A 22500-nucleotide genomic window follows, 5' to 3' on the forward strand; every position below is an offset into this window, starting at 1 on the left:
CTTCGTCCAAAGACTGCAAACAACAGTCCGCATCTAACTTCATTACTTCTTGGGTTTTCTTGTTTGAATCGGTAACATTCAGCTTTTGGGTGTAACAAGGAGCGAAATGGATCAGCTGTCTTTGCTAAATCACGGATTACGCTGTACGCATCTGTGAGACGAAAGCTCGATCCTGTTGTTAAGTTTGGCAGGGTTGTAATGGCGCTGTCTTCGGATGTTGCTGTGTAACGAAAGGATTTTTGGCCGCAAAGAATCCTTACTTGAAAAAGTAACGATTTTGTGTGAAATAAGTGATTGTTGACTTAACTGTCACCAGGTTCGTACTCCTTTTTTTTTTGCCTTTTATACGGACATTTATGTCAAATTTCTAGGCAATTTGTCTATCTTAGTACGAGATATGTTTGGTACTTGTCTTATTTCTTCGATTTTTCCGAGAAAAGTCGGAGAAAAGTCGAAGAATAATTTGCATGTCTTCCTTGATTTCTTTCAAATGTTTTGTTGTTTCCACACACTGTGAATTTGATTTGCATCTGAAATTGGTTTGAACTAAAAAATGCTTACATGTTTTATCGAAATGCTTGCTACCCACTTTAGTTTAGTTGGATGCTGAGACTCTTCGTTTTTCCTGCTGTCGCTTATCTTTTATCATTGGTTCAATGCAATCGACGTCCGTTTCTGTCCTCTTTACTCTTATACATAACAAAAATGACACCATAAAGTGTTCAAAAATTAAGTGAACAAAGTACTTTTCTCCTTTTATGGGCCCCTTTTCAGTGAACAGTACGCATCCCTTTGGGGTTTTACCATTTTGTTTTGTTCCATCTTATTTTAAAAAATTGAGTTTGGTTTGATAGTTTTAAATGTCACCAATACATATAAGAAAACTGAATTTGAGACTCAACCAAAGCACATAACTGGTTCTGCTGTTGAGATTTAAAAGTAAGACTGATAGCCTATATCTACTGGTTTATACCATTTATTTTTAAATGTAAATAAATATGTGGTAAGGCAAAAAAGCTTGTTAATCATTTATGCTCATAATTAAGTTGCCCAAAAGATATTTCTAAAATGCATGTTTGCACTTGATTGAATGGTGGCTATGGTTGTGCAGCAAAAGAGTGAAAACATTATAATTACAATAAAGAGAACCTTACTGGAGTCCTGCTTCCAGTGTTGGCATTGACGATAGTTTACCTCTTAATTCCAGTAAAGAAATAACTGTGCATGGAGCTCCGCTTTTAGGCTTGGCTAAATATATATAATTACTCTTTAGAAGCAGCTCACCTTTGGATCAAGCAGTCCTTTGAGCTGTCTCATGAGTGCAACTGACGATGCTGATTTGGAATAATGGATGTACTTTGCTTTCTTGAATCCCAAGCCATGCTCTGCACTAATACTGCCATTGTACTTTGCTTTTAAAAACGTCAAATACCAAAGGTCATATACTGTTAAAACATACTCCTGTTCTAAAGTAAGGAGGCGATTTTCTTTAACGCAAGAGGCTATCTGAGGCAGGTTGATTAATGTATATTTGTTGAATTTCACATTTCTCGCTTCATACTGTCAAAGGAATAATTGACATGGGCTGGCATTTTGGTAAAAAAACGGCTTCCTCCACAAATCATTTTTGTGATGTTTGCTAGGATGAAGCTGCTATTTCGGCGCAAAAGGCCGACTGAAGATTTCAAATGCCAAGCAGGTTGAAATACTTGGAGATACGTAGTGTTAAACAAAGAATTTTCCTTCTGAGTTCTTTTCAACAATATATATTTCGAAGAACTTCACATAGAGAAGGCAAGTCTATGCAAAAACATCAGAATAGGTGGAACTTACCTGTCCACTCAAACACGTATGGTTCAATAGCATTTAGTACTTCATCTCTGTGCTTTGGAGAAGTTATATTTAAATGCAAGTTACCTGGTAGAAATGGTTGAGAAGAGAATATCAGGGCCTCCACAGATGAAGCAAGTTGTTATTGATAACTTTTTAAAAGCCGATAAGAAAACATCAAGTGTTTGAATCACGTTATCGACTACAGATAGAGGAAAATCAAGCAGCCGACAAAAGGAAAAATACTTTAGCTGTCAATTTCGAAAGTGGCCATTTTGTTATCAACAACTCTCGTTCTCCTGTCTGTGAACAATTTAGCGATTATTTTAGTCTATTTCGAAGCAATGCAAACGATTTTTAAAGTCAGCAGTTGTTGTTGTTGCTATTTTCCGAGGCTCCCGCAAAACGTACTGGTTATCGAGAACTAAACAGTTCATATCTGAAAAGACATTTCCTAACGCCAGCACTTGTCAATTAAATTAAGTTGTCAACTGAAGATAGCCATCGACAAGAACTTGCCTCGTCTCTGGAGGCTCTAGGTTTCTGACAAACTACAATGTTTCCCGAAAGCTGCGAGAAAGGGTTGTGATTAATTATTGTTTTAAATGAAAACACTTTATTCTATTTTTTTGTTGGAAAGCATGCACCAGTAAACCACGTGAAAAACAAGTGAGTGAGGTTTTGTAAGGAGAGTTGGTATATTACTCACCATCTCCAAGGTGACCATGTCCGGTAACATAAGTTACCATGTCACCAAGTCTCCTCCGCATATCCAACACCAGGTCATACATATTTGGCAAAGGCAGTGACAAATCATACTAGCAGAGAACAATTAATAAAAACCTTACATTATCCACGATAGGCACTCAGCGCTGACCTTTGTCTTAAGCCTCCTATAAATGCTCTTGATACTTTCAATATTCCTGATAAAAGTTGTTTGAGTAGGCGGTAAGTAAGCATTTGTGTTTTATGTTTATGTTTCATAACAATCATAGACTCAATGACTTAACTGATTAGAGTGTAATGTGAAGTGCTAGTTTTGTATCCCATGTGAACCATGTGAGCGTTAGCCCTACTGATGGAAATGGGCCCACACAAGGATAGAGAAAACCTCTGACCAGGGTGGGAATTGAACCCACGACCTTCGGGTTAGATCACCGCTGCTCTACCGACTGAGCTACAAGGTCAGACGGGAGCAGGCCGTGGGAACTGAAGATGTTAAAGTCACGGCAATGAACATGTACAAGCATAAGGAAGGGTTACGTTTTTACAAACGTTGGCCGTGTAGCATTTTATATTTCAACAGACTTAACTGACTATAGTGTAATGTGAAGTGCTAGTTTTGTATTCCATATGAACCATGTGAGCGTTAGCCCTAACCCATGTGAGTGTTAGCCCTAAGCCGAAGGTCGTGGCTTCAATTCCCACCCTGGTCAGAGGTTTTCTCTGTTCTTGTGTGGCCCCATTTCCATTAGTAGGACTAACGCTCACATGGTTCACATGGGATACAAAACTAGCACTTCGCATTACACTCTAATCAGTTAAGTCGGTTGAAATATAAAGTGCTACACGGCCAACGTTTGTAAAAACGTAACCCTTCCTTGTACTTGTACATGTTCATTGCCGTGACTTTAACATCTTTAGTTCCCACGGCCTGCTCCCGTCTGACCTTGTAGCTCAGTCGGTAGAGCAGCGGTGATCTAACCCGAAGGTCGTGGGTTCAATTCCCACCCTGGTCAGAGTTTTTCTCTGTCCTTTTGTGGGCCCATTTCCATTAGTAGGGCTAACGCTCACATGGTTCATATGTGATACGAAACTAGCACTTCACATTACACTCTAATCAGTTACGTCTGTTGAAATATAAAGTACCAAACGGCCAACGTTTGTAAAAACGTAACCCTTCCTTGTACATAGACTCAATGAGTCCCTTAAAAAGGAAATGCAGATTTGCAAAGCTATTTAATGAGAGGCTTAATCTGAAGGTCAAATATAACGTTTTTGTTTGTCTTTTTTGATAGCATGTCGCTTAACCAAAAACTTGTCGAGTGAATCGTTGAGTTTTAAGCCGACCAAAATTGTTGAATTCGAAAGGATGAAACTTGTGGATTAGGGTTACCTGAACCACGATCAATGGTTAGTAGATGTAACATTAAAACCACTTTACAAAATGATTAAAGGAATCAAGGAAGGGTTCCAGGAAGAAACATCCAAGCTGACTTTTGATGCCTGCTTTGACACGAGATCAATCTCGAGCCAATCTCTATGCTATTTCCCTAATACTTTATGGACAGGTTGAGACAGGCGACCCTAAATTATTCGGCGCAAATAGGTCGTTATTTCGCAATAATATTAGAAAACCCACTACTAAATATTTTCCTTTAAGCCGTTTCAGCCAGGAGCCTTTTCTGTAAGTGCCATTAATCAAATAAATCAATTGTGGTCTTTCATTAAAGCTTACCTTATACACTGTGCCACAGCACATCAAAGAGTCTGTTATTCTTTCACGTAGACCCCACAATTCTTTAACCTTCACGAAAGTGAGAAAATACTCAGCTTACAAACTGAATTCAAAGATGTTTAACAAAAAAGCTCTCAAACAAAGGCAGAGAAACCCGAAACAACAGTAAAGTGAGCCACTGAAAACTGCAAGATTCCTCACCTTACATACAAGCATACATACTTCAGTAGTAGGCATTTAGAGGGGTCTAAATGCACTTTTTTAAACGGCATTTTTTTTTTTGCTTTATTTCTAGTGCGTGTTTGCTTCATTCCACTCAATTTTTCGCTTTTGAGCTCATTAAGCCACTTGCTTCATTTGGCTTAAAATCCAAAACGATTCAAACACAAAAATATTGAAAAATGAATTTAAAATAAAGCCAAAAAAATTTGACCCAAAAAAAAATTTAAACAAATCAAAGATTCTACGCGTAGCCTACACTTTGTCCGAAGGATTTTTGGCTGAAGTTTCTTTAAGTTTAGAGTAGTTTAGTGGGTTTTTTCGATGTTGCGATATCTTGGTACATATCCAGTTTCAATTCCTTAGTCCCAAGTCCACAGTCCGCGACCCAAAGATAGGGTTAAGTGCGAAAGTGGATATTTGTTTACATTTAACACTGTTGTTAACGGCATTGATTCCAATCAAAACCAGAAAGTAGATGCTTTGCAAGTCTCTACAACGATATTTAAAAATTTTTAACACTTTTCCTTACCAATAAAGTCATATGATAACCAGATATTGCAATGTGTGCAACGAAAAAACAAAAACCTGTTTCCAGTCACACACACAATTCTTGAATACATAATTCCCCGTTAATCTGTCACATACTCTTCCGTGGTTTAGTGGTCATAACGATTGCCACTGAAGGAAGAGATACTGAGTTTGAATCCCACTTGAACTGCCTTCTACGAGACAGAGAAATCTTCTGCCTGCACAGCAAGAGCACGATCCGGAAAAAAGAGTCCAAAACTATACTTCGTTCTTTGAAAAAAGTAAAAAAATTCTGGAAGAAGCATGTTGGGGGCGAGTGAGCCCTATAGTGCACACAAAAAAGCTTAAACTGAAGTTGGTAAAGAAAATAAAAAAAAATCTTAAAATCAAGGATTTGAAAGCAGGGGAAAATAAAGGCATCTAGAAAATAGGTAAAATTCAGTAAGCATGTGTTCCACATATAATTTTGCGCTTGAAAAAAAGTTAAGCAGTGAGGAATGTGGAACAGCAGGTGGCAACTAAGAAATTTCCCTTTAAAAAAATCTCCTAACCAGGAAAGAAATTAAAGTCTGAAAAAAACGCCCTTCAAATTTCTAATAGCTGGATTAAGAGGAAATTTAGTCACGTGATTTTTTCCAACCAATCTTATACTTCACATTATTAATCTCAATTGACTTATTTTAACCCAAGAATTACATTTATTTGGATAAGATTTCCATTTTACAAGCTCTACATTTATTATTTATATTTTCTGATCTGGTTTTTGCATCTTCTCTTTATAAAAGGTGCCTTGTATTTCCTCCCTCATCAAGTCAACTAATTTATGAGTAATGGGTTTTGTGGGTTGAATTTAATGTGTAACATTCATCAAAATTTTCCACTTGTATTTTGATATTCTAACCTTATCACCAACTTTAAACTTAAGCTCACCAATTTCTTCATAAATCAAATCTTTGTAAAGATTATAACATGCTTTACTTTCATTATTCTTTTTACTTGCAGAGATAGATGACATTCTAATGGATGAATGCCACCTGTTGTTATACATTTTTAATAAAGCATCAATTTCATCCCAATAGTATTGCTATTTGATGTGAACATTTTCCACATTAAATTTTTAATGTGCTATCAAACCTTTCTCAACTTAACTCTTTTCCTCATTTTCAGTTGAATATAATTTTACATCATATTTTTGTAAAACATTTTCAACGCTTTTGATTATAAAATTATTTTCCGTTATCAGTCCAAACCATTTTAGGAACACAGCCAAGTTTTATTCTTTTTTCAAGTTCATCTATCTTTTAACACTTCAGTCCAAGCAACCTTACTAAACATATCAATAACAGTTAACAAATATTTTACCTTGTTATTCCATTTACTAAATTTAATCATTTTAACAAGATCACCTGCCCAAATTTGATAAATTCTGCATGAAATCATCTCTTTATAAAATCTCTTACAATTAGGTTATGTAATTTATCTGCAGGTTGTTGATACCAATTTAAGCAATTTTTTCACCCATTCCCAGTTTTTGTTTCATATGAATTGTTTCTCACTAGAGCATGCCCCCACTGGTAGGTAAATCAACTGGATCTAATTTGCCCCCAGCTTGTGAGGGGACACCTAGTTTCCGTTCTTTTTTGTTACCCCCTCTCCACTTTGCCCATTTTTGTTTGAAACAAATCTATTGTATTATCTTTTTTAACCATTTAAAGAAAGTTTTCATAAGTTGTTCTTTGTTTCTTTCAGTTAAAAACAATAAACAATAATAAACCACATCTTAAACAATTTATATCTTATATTTGAAAATGATTTCCTTTAATTTTTTTCGTGTGTTGAATAGCCATTCTTGTGCTGGAAGCAAACCAAAAGTATCAAAATATTCTACAATTTTTTTATCAGTGCAAAAACAAACCCAACGAGTGTCAACACAATCTTTATCATCTAAATGAATTATAGAAGATAAAATGATTAAAAGGCATATGTTCATCTCTACAAAAAACACCAATTAATGGAATATTTAATTGTCTACAGCAATCAATTAAATTACAAGAAAATTTTGCCTTTTTTTTCCTGTTCCTTTTATATAAGGTAGTAGGTAGTAGGATGACGATTTATTTGCATTCCCTTTCCCATTGGCGGCATTCGTGGTGGTCCAATTTGCATTCCTTCAGTTATACCTCTTCCTGTAAATATATTTTTCACCAAATTAATTGAAAGTGGTACTCCTAATGAAGCGAGTAAACCAAGAAAAACACCTTTTTGCCCTTTTCCCATTTTATAACCATATTGATTTAAAATTACTTTTATTGCTTGTTTTTGTTGTGGTTTTAATCTACTTACCTAACTTTTTAGTTCAAACGAACCATCTTTTTTTACCCCCACCCCCATCATTTTGTTTAGCTTTTTCTGCATCAAAACTTATTACAGCGTTTTATCTATAACGAAAACGTAATTTGTTTGGTTCATTTGTTAAATCAAATTTATTTTCACTTAAATCAAGGTAAATAATCGGATATAATTCATTACAATTATTTATATCAACTTATGACCCAGCATTAAAAGATTTTTTCGATAACTAAATTTTATTAAATCATTTTAATATTTTATTATGTGAATCATATTGAATTTCAGAATAATATTCATTTCCATATTGCAACCTGCAAGATGTTAATCGTAAATTCTTAGAAGTGTCAAAAATGTAAGGGTTTTTGAGACATTAATACTTGCATCTGTATTTTGTAAAAAATGTAAAAAGGTGTTTAAGGTCTTTTTCACCAGGTGATATTAACAATTCAACTCCTGCACCAGTTTTTCCTGATGAAGATTTAACTTTTGCTTGAAGAAATGTTACTCTTTGGTTTCAACAAATTCTTAACAAATGTTTGCCCTTTTGCAGTAAATTTTAACAATGGCACTTAAAGTTCAAATTTTCTTACAACTCTTCTATATCCTTGTGCAGCTGCTTGATAAATCAATTCATTATCATCTTATAAGTTAATAAAAAAACTCAAGATTCATTGCAAAAAGTAATTGTCCCTCTAAACTATTAAAAACAGAGTAACTGTCTAATGGAATTATTGTGTCAACTGTTTTTGTGTTTCTTGGATCTACCTTTTATCCCTGAATTATTATTTAAAACTTGCATATTTGATTTATCAAGACACCAAAATTCATTTTTTGCAAGTGATTCAGCAAACTCTTTTGAATAATTAATAGCGGAGCTCTGGCTGCCCCGGCAGCCCAAAGGCCTCCAAGCAGAGCACCATACTGATAGGAACAAGTAGGAACGCACGAGTTGCTTTTCGCATGGTAATCATGTATCGCATGTGGGGGCGTACCACGACGACAATGTCTTCCATTAATGGTGGCCATACTCCAGCTACTCAAGCTAGTTTACAGCAAAATCTATGATACTGGACATCAAAGTTATGGTTAATTGACACCTGTCAAAACAAGGTATCCACTGACCATTAGCACAGGACCATATTGTGGGCTCAAGTTAAGTGCTCATGGACGTTAGCTGTTTTTTTTTACGTTGACTGCTGACCAGGTACTCGTTTCAATTGGATCACAGGCGCAAGCCAGGTAAACCTAAACTAAAACGAGGCTTAACTTTTGTGTGCTTCCTGCAGTTTGACACAGCCATGCTTCATGAACTAAAGCCCCTCATAGTGTACTCTTGTCATGTTTAGGTGGAAAAGAATCCAAAACAGGTTTGACATATATAGCTGTGGTCTGGACCACACTATGCAGTTATTCAAAAGAAGCATCGGAGGGAGTCAAGCATCAGGATTGGAGGGCTATCAAGAGAAAAGAGACTAAATTTAAAGATAGCGATGAGCAAGAGGATGAAGAGAAGAGGTGATGAAATCTGGCGCAGTGACAGGAAAGACCTATTGCACAAGTTTTCCACCTTCCTGACAAAGAAAAAAGTAAAACTAGACGCTCCGAGGGCGTAAACTTGGTTGCCTGTGGTACATGCTACACAAAAACAGACCACACAGAGTTGGGTAGTATTAAAGGTGCTAAAACTGGATTTTCCCAGGAGTAATGCAGAAAATTATACGTCGAAAAAAAGAAAAAGGCCTAGGAATCCAATAGGTAGTCCTGCTAACTCCTACAAGGGAAGAAGCAGGGTAGGGGATCAAGCTCGCAGCGGCATGTTTCCTATCATCCACAGAGCTGCTCAGTATGGAAATGAAACGTTTATTTTTTGTTTCGTTTCCTCAGAAACGAAACATATCTATTCTTGGTTTTCATGTCACGCAAGTATCACGTAGTTCAGGATCCAACCCTTTTCTGAAGAGCCTTTTCCTTGAATAATGGAGCACAAAATAGACAACAAGCTTTCTTTTAGCTTTTTTCGATTTTTCATTTTTCAATATTTTTGTGCTTGAATTTTTTTGGATTTTAAGCCAAATAAAGCAAGCAGCTTAATTAGCTTGAAAACAAAAAATAGAGCAGAATAAAGAAAACGTGCACTTGAAATAAAGCAAAAAATGTTTTAGACCCCTCTAATGCCTACAACTTACTTCAATTGACCACTCCCCATGGGGACTTTTAAGGGACAATGAAACACAATTAATGAAATGACAGAACATAACAACGTAAATGTTAAAGGCTGGTTTACACGGTAAGATTTGACGGCCCAATCTGTCAGCCCGACAGTGTCGGGTGCGAATCGTATGTGTATTTTGACACCCGATCTTAAGGCTGATTCGTGAAAACGAAATCGGCCCGATTCAGAAAATCTGTTGCAGTGCAACAGATTTTTGTCGAGTCGGGCCAACACTTTCAAAGAAGCCGGCATGTCAATCAAATTTTTCAGAAAAGAGCATGCATACCAAACAGAAGCAATCAAAATGGCGGACAGGAAGACTCTGAAGAGGTCAAAGTCGCGCAGTTTCCAAGAGAACGAAATCTCCCTGCTGATAGCAGAATAAATATCCGTGTCTATACGACAAGGGGAATAAAGAGTATCATGACAAGAACAAAAGAGAGATTGCGAGAACGCATGCAGCTAAATCACTGAACGAACGACTTGGACAGCACCAAAGCAATCACCAGTAAGCCAGAAACTGTAAACTCATGGAAATATTTATTTATTTTTATTCGTGTTGGTGTCACAGATGAAAAATTTAATCACTTTTTGTTGCTAAAATACCGAGTTGCAGAACCTCTTTGTTCTACAAAAGTGAATTGTAAGGACCAGAATTTTTCCCACCTAGTATGAGCAGAGAATTAACCATGGCGTAAAGTATAACAACGTAAAATAATTTCCATACACTGTGAATTCTTCGAGCTACAAGCTTGGTTTGTAATTGGGAAATAAGTACAAGCTTAAGAAATAGAATTCAACGTTACTGTTCGTGTGTAGGTCGCCTTGTGCCTGTGCTTGTCACATAGTGTGAATGTCCTTTATCTTCCTTTATTTCAGAAGTAGAACCAGGCTTTATGATTCATTAATATAAGTTGCTTGGTGAAAAAAAGTATTATTTTCTGACAAAAGCTGTCAGCATCTCTTCCAGACCAAGTCAAAGCCAAATTTGTCCTTTCAATGGTTATCTATTTATTATTTATGTTTTACTAGCAAAGTACTGAACCCAGAAAGATTGAATCAACCTTAAGCTTGAAAATTCAATACACAACATGATATTATAACTCACAAAGGCAGAAAATACCACAGAATCCTTTTCCAGCGAAAAATTTATTGAAACAAACAACATATTTGCTCTTAGAGGCAAAAACCTCTTCCTATTTCATTGCGTGCGTGAAGACAAGAAACTCGATCGTGTTAAATTACCATGTACGTCAGGTAAATACAGCTCACTTTGATTTCGGCTCGACGGGCGATAGATTGTTGTCGAAGTCCATTACTTGTCGCTTTTAAGATTCCATCGCCTATATATCCAATTGACTTGCTATTATTGAGCTTCATAAGGGTATATTTTGTTCAAAGATCCACTAAAACGCCATTCACGTTACATGACTTTCGACGCCATTGCCGGTTAAGTTAATCGTTCTACTGTGTCCACCAGAGAAATCTACGCATTTCCCACTACCCTCTCGATCCTACGAAAATACGCTCAGAAGGCTCTACGCACAAAGCCACCACTTAGCAGGGGAGTGACAGGCAAGACTTTTCCCGACACGGAAAATAAAAAAACCCACGAAATGAAACCGAGATTCCGACTGGGTTTGGCAACCCAGTAATAAATGTCACTTGAAACCTGTTATCCAACCCACTATCTTGTATTGATGTTCATGCTATGTCTATCAAAAACAAACAAGTTCCCAAGATTTCAGCTTTTCAATAAAAATTACTTTTTATGTTGCACCACAACTTATTTCAGCATTGCTGGTGAAAAGTGTTTATTACTTAGAAATCTCTAAAGCAATACAAAAACAAACTTTAATAAAAGAAATGACAATAAGTTACAAAAGTTACATTCTTGCCAATGCTAGCAGCATTCCTGCTATTCAAGGAGGGGGAAATGATGAACAAGTTATGATAACAAAACAGATTTTTGTAAACTAGCAATCACAAGTTGGTAGTAAGCTTAAAAAATGCTACCCACAATAGATCAGCGGCAAGAAGGGTAGATATTCTTATTATTATGCATTCATGGAAAGGATTTTGTGTCAGAATAGCCTGTTCCAGGCATTCAGATGGTCAGGGAAGCAGTTCCAAAAATAAATATCCAACAGGTGAGAAAATTCTAAACAACATGATCATTAGACATGGATTACACCGAATAGTGTCTACGAAGAAGTTGAAATCTTTTGGGCGAAGTGTCTTTCTTGGATCCCCTTTCTTGAATAGGAGCCCCCTAGAATTCCAGAAGAGGGCCAACTCAGCCCTCACTAACCAATTTCTAGAATAAACCCTGATTGTGGTTATGTGACCTCATTGTTTAGCTCACACGATCACATGAATTTCCAAATTAAACATTCTCATCAAAAGGATCTTATAAAAAAGGATCAAAACAAAACAAATAATCTTAAAAGGGATCTAATAAGACAACCTAATTGTACAAAAAAGACTCGCGACTGTGATGTAACAGGATAGTTGAGATTAAACACCAACCCCGTTAACTCGAATCTCTGCTAACTCTGATTGGTTTTTGTTTCCCTTGGGAGTACTAGTTAGCAGGGTTCTATTGCATTTACTTTCTGGAAGCTAACAAGTCCAAAATGCATGTACTGTGGGAAAGGAACTTGCCATAAAATCTATTATTCTTCTGCCTTTCTACACGAACTTAGAATTTCTTGGAAAAGACAACTCAAATTATTTAATGTTTTCCTGACCATCAGAGAAATCTTCCTAATTTTTCCTAACATTGTAATTGTCAGAGACCCTTAAGTTTGCACTGTTAGAAAATTAAACTACTAAAGCCTTCCACTGTCAGGGGATAGCACCTGGCCCATTTACATAATAGCAAATTATGTCTCTCATATCTTCAGCATTCTTAGGACCTCGCTCTTTACATTTTGGCATTGATCTAAAATTAATGGAATTGCTGCTGCCATTTTCTCTCCATGAACCAGTTATAACATCACCATTCTCATTTCCATAATCAATGCTACCAGGGGGAATGAGTAGGAACTTGACGATTTGGAAAGCAGCATGTTATGAAGTGCACAACAAGCCAGAACTACTTTGGTTGCCTTATCAGGACTGAGGCGCATCATTGTGTGAAGAACACCAAATCTAGCAGCCAGTATACAAAATGCATTTTCACTAACTCTTCTTGCTCGTGATAACCTGTAGTTAAAGATTCTCCTCTCTTCTGACAAATGCCGCTTAGAGTAAGGCTTCATAAGGTGCAGTCCCAAAGGAAAAGCATCGTCACAAACAAAAAAGTAGTCAATGTTCATATCACTGGTGTCTTCAAAGACAGGATCTGGATTTTGTGGCAGTGGTTTTGCCTGAGGAAGATAAATACTGTTCTCCTCTATTGCTTTCCACAGTGAGGTTCTGTGGAATACACCACCATCACTGACGCTTCCCTGGCACCCAACACCCACAAAAAGGAATTGATATTCAGGGCCTACAAATGCCATGAGAACCAAGCTATAGTAACCTTTGTAGTTGTAATACTCTGATCCACTGTTGCTTGGACAAAGTAGACGAATGTGCTTCCATCAACGGCACCTAGACAGTTTGGAAACTGCCACCTATCTTTAAATTCCTTGGCAATGTTAAGCCACTCCGGCTCACTTTGTGGGCAGGCTAAATAATCATCTTCTAGCACAGTATATATGACATTACACACATAGGGAATCATGTTACTTAAGGTACTTTTACTTATTCTAAACTGAAATAGCTTTCTCCAGTGGCTAAAAAGCGAAGTGTAGCAGCAAGATATTCCGCTGCAGAAATTGGCTTTCTCATAACTGCGATTTGCTTCTGCAAATAAGGAGTGGTTTTTTCCAACAGTACCTACAATAACAAAAAATCAATCAATCAATCAATCAATAAACAAATTAAAAATAGAGAGGGAGCTTAATATGACAGGTTAGAAAACTGCTGTCAATATGGCTCATGTGTCCTTTAAATCTTAACTGATTACACTGTAGCAGTTAACGTGAAATGTTCGTTGGGTCAAAAAATCAAAGCAGTCGACATTCAATCTAGTTTAAACAAAACACAAACTGCTGGATTATTCTGTTTAGCTCTGTCTATTACCATCGCCATAACTGTTTTTCTTATACAGTAAAATACAAGTAGTCGATGTAGTTGAACGGTACCTCAAATGTTTCCACATCCATACGAACATACTTTCTGTACGAATAAGAATCGCTGATCCTCAGCTCTGCCATAAGTTGGTGAAAAGCCCCGGCCTCGGTCCGATGACAATTTTTCACCCAAGTACATTGTGTTTTCCTTCGTCCTCTCTTTTTGATTCTTAACGATACTGCAGCAAGTAACAGTAATGACGTTGTTGCTGCTGCTGTTGATGAATAAAGCGACCAAAAACCGTTGTTCTCGTCAGCCATTTTGTTTTCCGCGTAGCATTCACTACGCATGCGGAGTAAAACACCGCTTTAAAAAAGAACGAGGGCTACTAAACATTGTTCACGTCGGGCATTAAGATCGGGTGTCAAAATACACGTACAATTCACGCCCCGACACTATCGGGCCGACAGATCGTAGCGTGTAAACCGGCCTTAAGAATCCCAACTGGTTGGAGGCAAACCAGTTGGCTATTAACCAGTGCAGCTGACAAGTTGAACCAGCGACTACCAGGAAAAAATTCAACGAGTGGTCAGAATCAGGGATCCCAGGATCTCAAGGAAAGCACCCAAACCACTGGACACACTGCCTCCCTTCCCTTCTCCTCATTTCCCCCACCCCACCTTAGCAAACCACAATTTCAAGCATGATAAATAGCTGCCCCATTCTGTATCGAGGTCTTAAAAGGAACCATGTTGCACAAGCCCCTATGTAGGCTAACCTTACCCAACACCGGCTATCTCCACGACAAGTACAAGAAATGAAATATTATGGATAGTTGAATGCAAATTGCAACTAAATGTGTGCATTGCACACATACTTTTTCATCAAGTATCTAACCAAGGGTAGGCTGCATGGGCAATTGAACTGAACAATATCGACTTCAAGCTGACTGTTTAGGATTGCATCAAGATCCCCCAAATCGTAGCATAATATCTATATAACGTGAGCAACTGAAACCATTTACATATTGAAAAAAAAGGAAAACACTTTTGTTTACTGTCAGTAACCTTGGACAAGTCTGTGGCTACGGTTCCATCTTGTGCCGTGTTCTCAGAAAGAACTTTTTCCAGAAATGAGGTTACTTTCTACCAAAAGAAACAACGGTATTAATAGCATCCCTTGTTTCTATTTATTTATCTAATTATTAAGAAACTGCATATAATTCAAGTTAAGATGTCAGCAAACAATTCCTTGTGACACAATTGAGATATAATTTGCTAGTAAATCGCACTTAAGTAGCAAAATAATGGTAAGAAACGAACGCACAGGAATGATGGAGACAACAACAAAAGCCTCATGACCTTTTTTCATAAACACAATGATCTGCCCGTTTCATGAAATTATTTTTCCAGAAATAAAAAGAGTTGCTCAAGATATGCTACCATGCCGATTTTCATTTGTTTAAACTGGTGTTGTTACAGTTGAAAGAATTTGTAAGGATTTGTATGGGAAAAGGACGCTTCACCATCCAGTCACGATTCTAAGTTTTCAAACCGCTTTAAAGGGAATTTCCACTAAAATAACAAAATAACTTTAAACCACAGAACATAATGTTTACCATTAAAATTGTTCGAACTTTTTCCAATGGAAGCATTTGTATCCGAAAAAAAATGAATTTCAAAAACGCTCATTTTTGCTTTCAAATTTCCCGGGCGCCGCCATCTTGAATAATTGTGACGTGACTTGGTTTCCCTATTGTTCCAGAACAATCGCTCTTTGTGTCAGAACAATAGGGCAACCACGACACGTCACGATTATTCAAGATCGCGGCCCCCCGTGAAATTTGAAAGCCAAAACAAGCGTTTTTGAAATTCACTTTTTTTGGATGCAAACGCTTTCATTGGAGAAAGTTTGAAAATTTTTAATTGCAAAAATTATGCTCTGTGCCTTAAAGTTATTTTGTTGTTTTAGTGGAGGTTCCCTTTAAAATGCTTCCTTCAAAATATGAAAGTCTGAAAATTTCCACTGCACATTTACTCTTGCTGATTTGACTCAAGGTAAAAATAGGAATCTGAGCTCTGTTTGTGGAGAGTAATTATGAAAAATACAACTGGAGGGCAAAGGCTTTTTGTTCGTCAACAAAAGTATGGATTTTTCGAGTGTTTAAATAGTCACAAAATTTTTACCTTAAGTCGTATTTCTCTGAAACTTTGTATTCTGGCTAAGACAAACACGATCATTCCATGTCTGGAATTTATAAAGTCTGAGCTTTAAGTTAACCAATTATGACCAGCTTGTGGCATGTGGCCTATTTTACACTTTTTGTTTAAAGGGTAAATCCCATAGTTAGTAAAACTTGAAGTGTTTTGATCAACGTCTTTTAAAATCAACTCAGTGATGAACAAACCTCTTCATCATGATAGCTATTGGAGCCTGATGTCTCAACAAGCACATAAAATGGCCATCTACTGATCGGATTGCTTAGTCCCAGGAATGCCTCTAAAAGTTGCATGCTAACATCATCTTGAAATTCAAATGCTGCAAGAAATAAATGTTATGCAAGGAGAGTCAGTAAATTGATTAATTTAGTTTAAAGTACCATCAGCGATGCTGTTCGCAGAGGATTTTGAATGGTATTTTTCCTCCCTCCTGGGATGGGAGGGTCAAGGGCTACCTTCACCAATGTCTCAACACATACTGAGAAACTCGATGCAGTGGGATGCATTGTACATGAAGTACACTCTCAGCGGAAGACTTCGGTAAAATAAGGGACTCATTGAAAGCTTGAGACAGTAGACTCTTGGTGATATGGGCGCTCTGTAATTCGAAGAGGGTACTAACTCACAGCACAGGCTTTCTCTGATTTTCCTTCAAGGTTTAAATTCAACATCACACTGAAGTCAACCTAAGTGTACAACATTAACACCTAAAAAAAGGTTAAAGATAAAGGAACAGTACAAACATTTTAGAACTCACCAGAAAGAATTTCTCCTAACATTATTTTGGCCAGCTTGAATGTCTTGAGCACATCTTGGAAGCTCCCACAGCCCAGGAAAGCAACATTGATAGACTGAACAAAAAAAAAAAAAGCTGGATATAACATCACGGACCTGACATACACAACACGGTTTGTGTGGAATTATCTAAGTAAACAAGTAAACATTCACCTGACCCAACAACACTGATCTCCTAAACAGCAAAGACTCCATGCAGTCACATTAAACCTTAATTACTTATCTCTTAATTGTTGCGAGCCTTAGCGAAGAACAACCCTAATATTGACAGACCGTGTGGGGCCTGGGCGCTTAATGAATGCCCCAAAGAACTCGATTTTCAGCTAAATTCTTTTCGTTGCAGATGATTTTGAGTATGTACATTATGTCGGATCAGCAGCAGTAGTTGCAGATATGTGTGTGCTCAGCTCACATGATTGCCCACATGTTGGTGTCATGTTGCTCTTCGGACTTGCTTTGAGGTGTTTTCTTTTGTTGAGTTCAAGTCGACCTACAATCAACGACAAAATCGCTCACACATTTACCATTTCTACCTCCTAAGCCACATTTTGTCCATCTTTTACGTAGGTAGGATTCGTCCCCTTTACCCCCCCGCCCCCCAACAATGTTGTAGCGTGATTCCCGGGATATTAAGGTACAATCATGCAACATTGAATGGGGGAGGGGGCGTTTTATCAATAATTTAGAGAACGATTCAAATTATAGTGTTATTTTACACTTAAATGGAACTGTTTAAACACAATGTGCCAACTAATTTTGTTGCTGATTGTAGCTACTCCAGTACTTCCAAAATCATGACAGAAGACACGTGAAGCAAAATTTCTACATAATTATTCTCTTTTTGGAATCCAAACAAATGAATGCATCCTGAAACTACGGGCATGTATAGATGCAGTTTTGTTGCTCTTAAGACAGTCAAAGCACTGGTATGTTATTTAAGTTGTCTTTTGAAACATCTTAGTATCAACAATAGAGACATATGTACTTTTGTTGTTTTTAAGCCAGTCAAAGCACTCGTACACTGTACGTTGTTTATCTTTTGATTCATTGTGTTCTTCAAGTTACCTTTTGAAACATCTATTTTTTGGGTCATTGTGGAATTTTTTGGGAATTTTAGACATCAAAAAGAATTTTAGAAACTCTCGGGAAAATTTGAACATTCACCTGACATGTTGGCAAATTTTCACAGGCAAAAACGTTGACAAAACGTTTTTGTTTGTATTCCAACCTACCAGGAAAGGGTTGAGTCTGTTCATATCCATTCCTTATCAGCAGGTATTCACCAAAAGGGGTTTACATATGACATTCGTTTAAAAAGAAAGCAAATGTAAAATGATGTTTTTGCAGATTTTAAACACTGGCAATAAATAAGAAACGAAATTTCGGGAATTTTAGAGAGTTTTAGAGAATGTTTGACATTTCTAAAGGAATTTGAGAGCTTTTGTTTGGGAAATTCCAGAAAGAATTTTACACAATTTTTCAGGAATTAGCTAAGCCTAGGCGGAGTTGTTCAGCAGTCCGTGAACTGCACACGAAATCTTCAAGCTCGATTTTCTAGGGGTTTATTTTGATGCCAAAAAATTCTCGGACCTCCTGTCCCAATGGATTTTATGATATCGCTTCCAAATTTCAATTCTAATAGATGATTGTACTACCCTAAATACCGTGTGCGCATATCAATTCACACTGCACCTTCCTTCACTCTCGATATGTTGTAATTGCTGGTTGATCTTCCTTTCTTTTTGCTGGGCGTATGGTTAAGAAAGTTCGTTTCTGAAATCTTCAGACCTCGGACATATCAGCTAGATCGACCCTTCATGCAAAAAACAGAACCGGATCGAAGTCTTCGTTGGTTTGCCGGGGAGGTTTGAAACCGGGCCAGTATTTTCCGACAAATTTCGTCCATTTCTTTCTTCAATCCTCCTTTGTAGAAAGAAGATGCCTTGATATACCTGGGGTCAAACTGGGATTTTTGCGGGGAACTAGCCCAGAGCTGGTACCAACACAATATTTTCCGCAGACTCTCCGATTTGTCTTGTTGTTTATATTTCCCGCTGCAATCTAACACAACTGATGACGTCATGAAGACCTTTTTAGCCGCACAGGAAATGTCGCAATTTTTTGGCCAAAATGCCAAAGTTTGTGCTCTGAAAAAACTCACTTCTGACATTTGTAGGAAGATTCTAATAATGAAATCCTATCAAGAAAAGCCTGAATTTTAAACTGCCCCTGTGACCAAAAAATCAATTCATATTTTTCTTTGGATTCCGAAACTACGTTAACAAAACACTAAGTGACCCACGTTTTAAGCCTTGATTTCAAAAAGACACCTCTTGATTTTAACTGTGTAATGGTCCGCCATTACTAACATTATGTTCTCGAGAGAGCTGGATCTGGTTTAAGAATGCAATAAGTGTGTACGCCGCAGAATTAATATGCAGCACGGGGGTTTTGGGCTTTCAGACTTTTAAACTCACGCTTTGCATATATAATAAGCTGCGTTCACACGATGAAATTTCAAGCTAGTGAGCCTCTGACGTCACTTTTCCCTAGATCCAACCGTCTGAGGTCCAATCGGTCAGTTTTGAACGTGAGTAATGGCGGACCGTGAAATCCAAAACTTACACTCAAAGTAAACGGCCTTTGGATAAAAATCAAAGCTCAAAATTTTGCCAGTCAGGTGTTAAGCAAACACACTTTCAAAATCTGAAGGAAAAAAGGAAGTGGTTTTTTTTATCACCGGGGCACTTTAAGGATATGAAATAAAAACTGGTGGTGAAATTTCGAGTCGTGTGCACGTTAAGCTGACCTTTGGCCTTCTTGGTACCAGGATTGATGCTGCTGTTACAACCCCCAATGAGCCCTCTGATCCAATAAACAGCTGTTTGATATCATACCCTGGCAAACATATATGTTAGAGAGATTAAAATAATTCTTACCAAAAGGGAATTGGCAACATTAACATTAACATTACAGCTTGTTCCCATCCTTAACATACCTTTGCCTTGATTTGGACACAGATTTCAAAACTTATGTATTACCCCTTTAATTTCACTTCCAGGATTTATTTTATAGATTCACTCTGTCCTATGCCAGGAAATTAAAACTTCGGCCAAAAAAAGAACCGGTAAAAATTCGGTGAATTCTTATTCCTCTTATCACGTTTATACATTGCCAATTTAAATGGTTCATTATTGAAAAGTAGTGATTTCAACGTCAGCAAAAGCTACAGTTGGACCAAAAAATAATTTTTTGACTTACTCCATTGCATTAATCGATGACAATGAATTCATGGTCGCGATTATTATCTTACACACAAACGTTCACAAGGCTATTTTTTATTGACCAGTTTTGATCCACTTCTACGGTAATTGCTTTAAATGACCTGCCTTTACCATAATAAACAATAATAATAATAATAAATAATAATAATAATAATAATAATAATAATAACAACAACAACAATAACAATACACTAATGAAATTAACTCAAATCAAATTAAATATTGGTTTTTGTGAGAGGGGAAAACTGGAGTACCCAGAGAAAACCTCTCGGAGCAGAGAAGAGAACCAACAACCCACATATGACACAGAGTCTGGGAATCGAACCCGGGCCACATTAGTGGGAGGCAAGTGCTCTTACCACTACACCATTCCTGCTCCCATGGTTTATACTTACTTGTGCGCACATGTAGTATATTAAGTTATTAGGAACGTGGGGAGTTTCAAAAGCACAAGCCATAAGCATACGTGTTGCACCATATGCGGTGCAGGGAAACTAGAGTTTATCAAATACCCTTTAAAGTATAAACTTGAAGTGCTACTGAAAGGCATCACACCAGACCACTGCATATCTTCAAAACTCTTATTTTGAACTGTCAACAAACCTGTGTTGTCTTTCTGAAGTGAAGATAGACAGTCCAATATTTTGCCATCTGCAAGAACCTGGAATATGAAGTTTAAAGTAAGACCAATCAACACCTAAGGGATTTCGAAATTCTCCAGTTTAACATTGGCGAAAAAGAACAATTTGCATCCATAATAGCGTATTTTATATTCTTTTCACATATCCACACTTACTTCTAAAAAGCACCGGTTTCAAAAATCTTCAGTCTTTAGGGCATTTACATGTAACATTGGACAATAGGCAAAAACGTTTGAAAAAGGATACGTTTTCAAACAAAACATATTAATGTGGATGAGCCTAAAATAACCAAATATCAACAAAACATTGGTCCCAAAATAACTGCAATAGAAATTTGAATTGGTGACCAACTTAAAAACAATACAAAGCTTACGTCAATAAAGGATTTGCAGTTTGATTGGTTCCTTTCCCTGCTGCCAGTTTGTTTTAAAGGTCAAATTTACTTCCAAATTTTCTTGCAGAATTCATTATCTTATTTCGTCAATGCAAGTCTTAAGGCATTAAAGACATGGAGTGGGGACAACTCATCGAACAGACATTCCTGGGGAGCTGTGCACATGTTACAAAGATGGTCTGCTTTACCTATTATTCGTGTAAAAGGCCAAAACTCATGGAAAAAACAAGTATATAATGACACAGGGAAATTGCTATTTACAAGGTAATTTTTGTAAAATTAAAATGTTTTCGGCTGTTTGCCATCATCAGGGTTAAAAAAATTATGATGATGGCAAACAGCCAAAAACGTTTTTAACATTTTAATTTTTTAATTTCACAAAAATTACTTTGTATTTACTTAAGTGAACATTATGGGCACAGGGAAACTGATATTGGGGAAATAGGGAAATAGGGTTGATACCAAAGTCAACTCCCTAACTTTTTCTTATCAATGTTGATTTTCATACTTTGAATTTATATACACTAAAAAAATAATTACCGCTTCCAGTCCCAGGACATTACCGTGTAAGGAACCATATCTCAGCAATCGTAAACCAGCAGCATTAGTGGCAATATTGCCACCAATATGACAACTACATGGACAGAACAAAATCTTAAAATCAATGCTTTAATTTCCTTGCATCAGGTATCTACCAATGAAAGTTTGAAGCACTGATTTTGGTTCTTGGTAAACTGTGGGTCACTCAGACTAGAGACAGCCTTGGAACTACTACATATTTTGGATGGTGTTTTCAAGCAAGGTCATTCTCAAAGTAATATTTTCCAGCATTAAGTTTGTCTGAGTGATGCGGCACTGAAAGAAAAACGCTGGCAATTTATCATGCACATGTAAAGTACCAACTGGTTAAGGTTTTTAAGCAGCAAAAATGGTTTGTGCACACATTCACATTTCAGAAGATAATTGAAAATCAAAGTGAAAAAACACAAGCCACATTCTAATAGTGGAGCTCATCGCACACATGTAAACGAGCCTACAAGAGCGGAGCTCCATAGCTAAGGAAATTTAGTAAACTATCCATACGATAAATTTTGGTTGTGATGTCAGGGTACGCCCATACACTCTTTGCCGGGGAGGGAAGGGATCAGGTGTCAGCCTGTCAGAGGAAGAGGTATGTTATATTTTCTTGGCGGGAATTTTTCAACCCGCGTTTGTCTTGACAGGAAATCATGCAAGAAATGGTGTGGGCATTGTTGTCGCATTCAAAAACTTGTTTACTTTAGGAACTTGTTTTCAGGCATTTCATACTATTAGTGACAAGCAATTAGTCCATGAGCCAGGCAGATTTGTCAGTACCAATCAGGGGGCAAAAGTTTTGTTATTACAAATAAACTTACACTCTCTGAAAATGATATTATTAATTTCTGAAGGAGAACGCACTTTATA

At 37.1% G+C, this 22500-nt stretch overlaps 1 protein-coding gene across 1 annotated transcript in view; it reads right to left on the reverse strand.

Moving 5' to 3' along the window:
• LOC138019591 (D-2-hydroxyglutarate dehydrogenase, mitochondrial-like) overlaps positions 1–22500 on the reverse strand; it is a 68843-nt gene that overhangs the window by 2395 nt on the left and 43948 nt on the right. The window contains exons 7-16 of the mRNA XM_068866449.1: positions 21595–21688; positions 20623–20680; positions 19545–19633; positions 16698–16791; positions 16129–16259; positions 14789–14866; positions 4289–4357; positions 2540–2648; positions 1834–1917; positions 1285–1412 (exon numbers count right to left, since the gene is read on the reverse strand). Coding sequence (XP_068722550.1) covers positions 1285–1412; positions 1834–1917; positions 2540–2648; positions 4289–4357; positions 14789–14866; positions 16129–16259; positions 16698–16791; positions 19545–19633; positions 20623–20680; positions 21595–21688 — 934 coding nt within the window. The remainder of the gene's footprint in view (positions 1–1284; positions 1413–1833; positions 1918–2539; positions 2649–4288; positions 4358–14788; positions 14867–16128; positions 16260–16697; positions 16792–19544; positions 19634–20622; positions 20681–21594; positions 21689–22500) is intronic.

This window comes from Montipora capricornis, chromosome 10 (genome assembly GCF_036669925.1).
Source record: "Montipora capricornis isolate CH-2021 chromosome 10, ASM3666992v2, whole genome shotgun sequence".
Lineage (NCBI taxonomy): Eukaryota > Metazoa > Cnidaria > Anthozoa > Scleractinia > Acroporidae > Montipora > Montipora capricornis.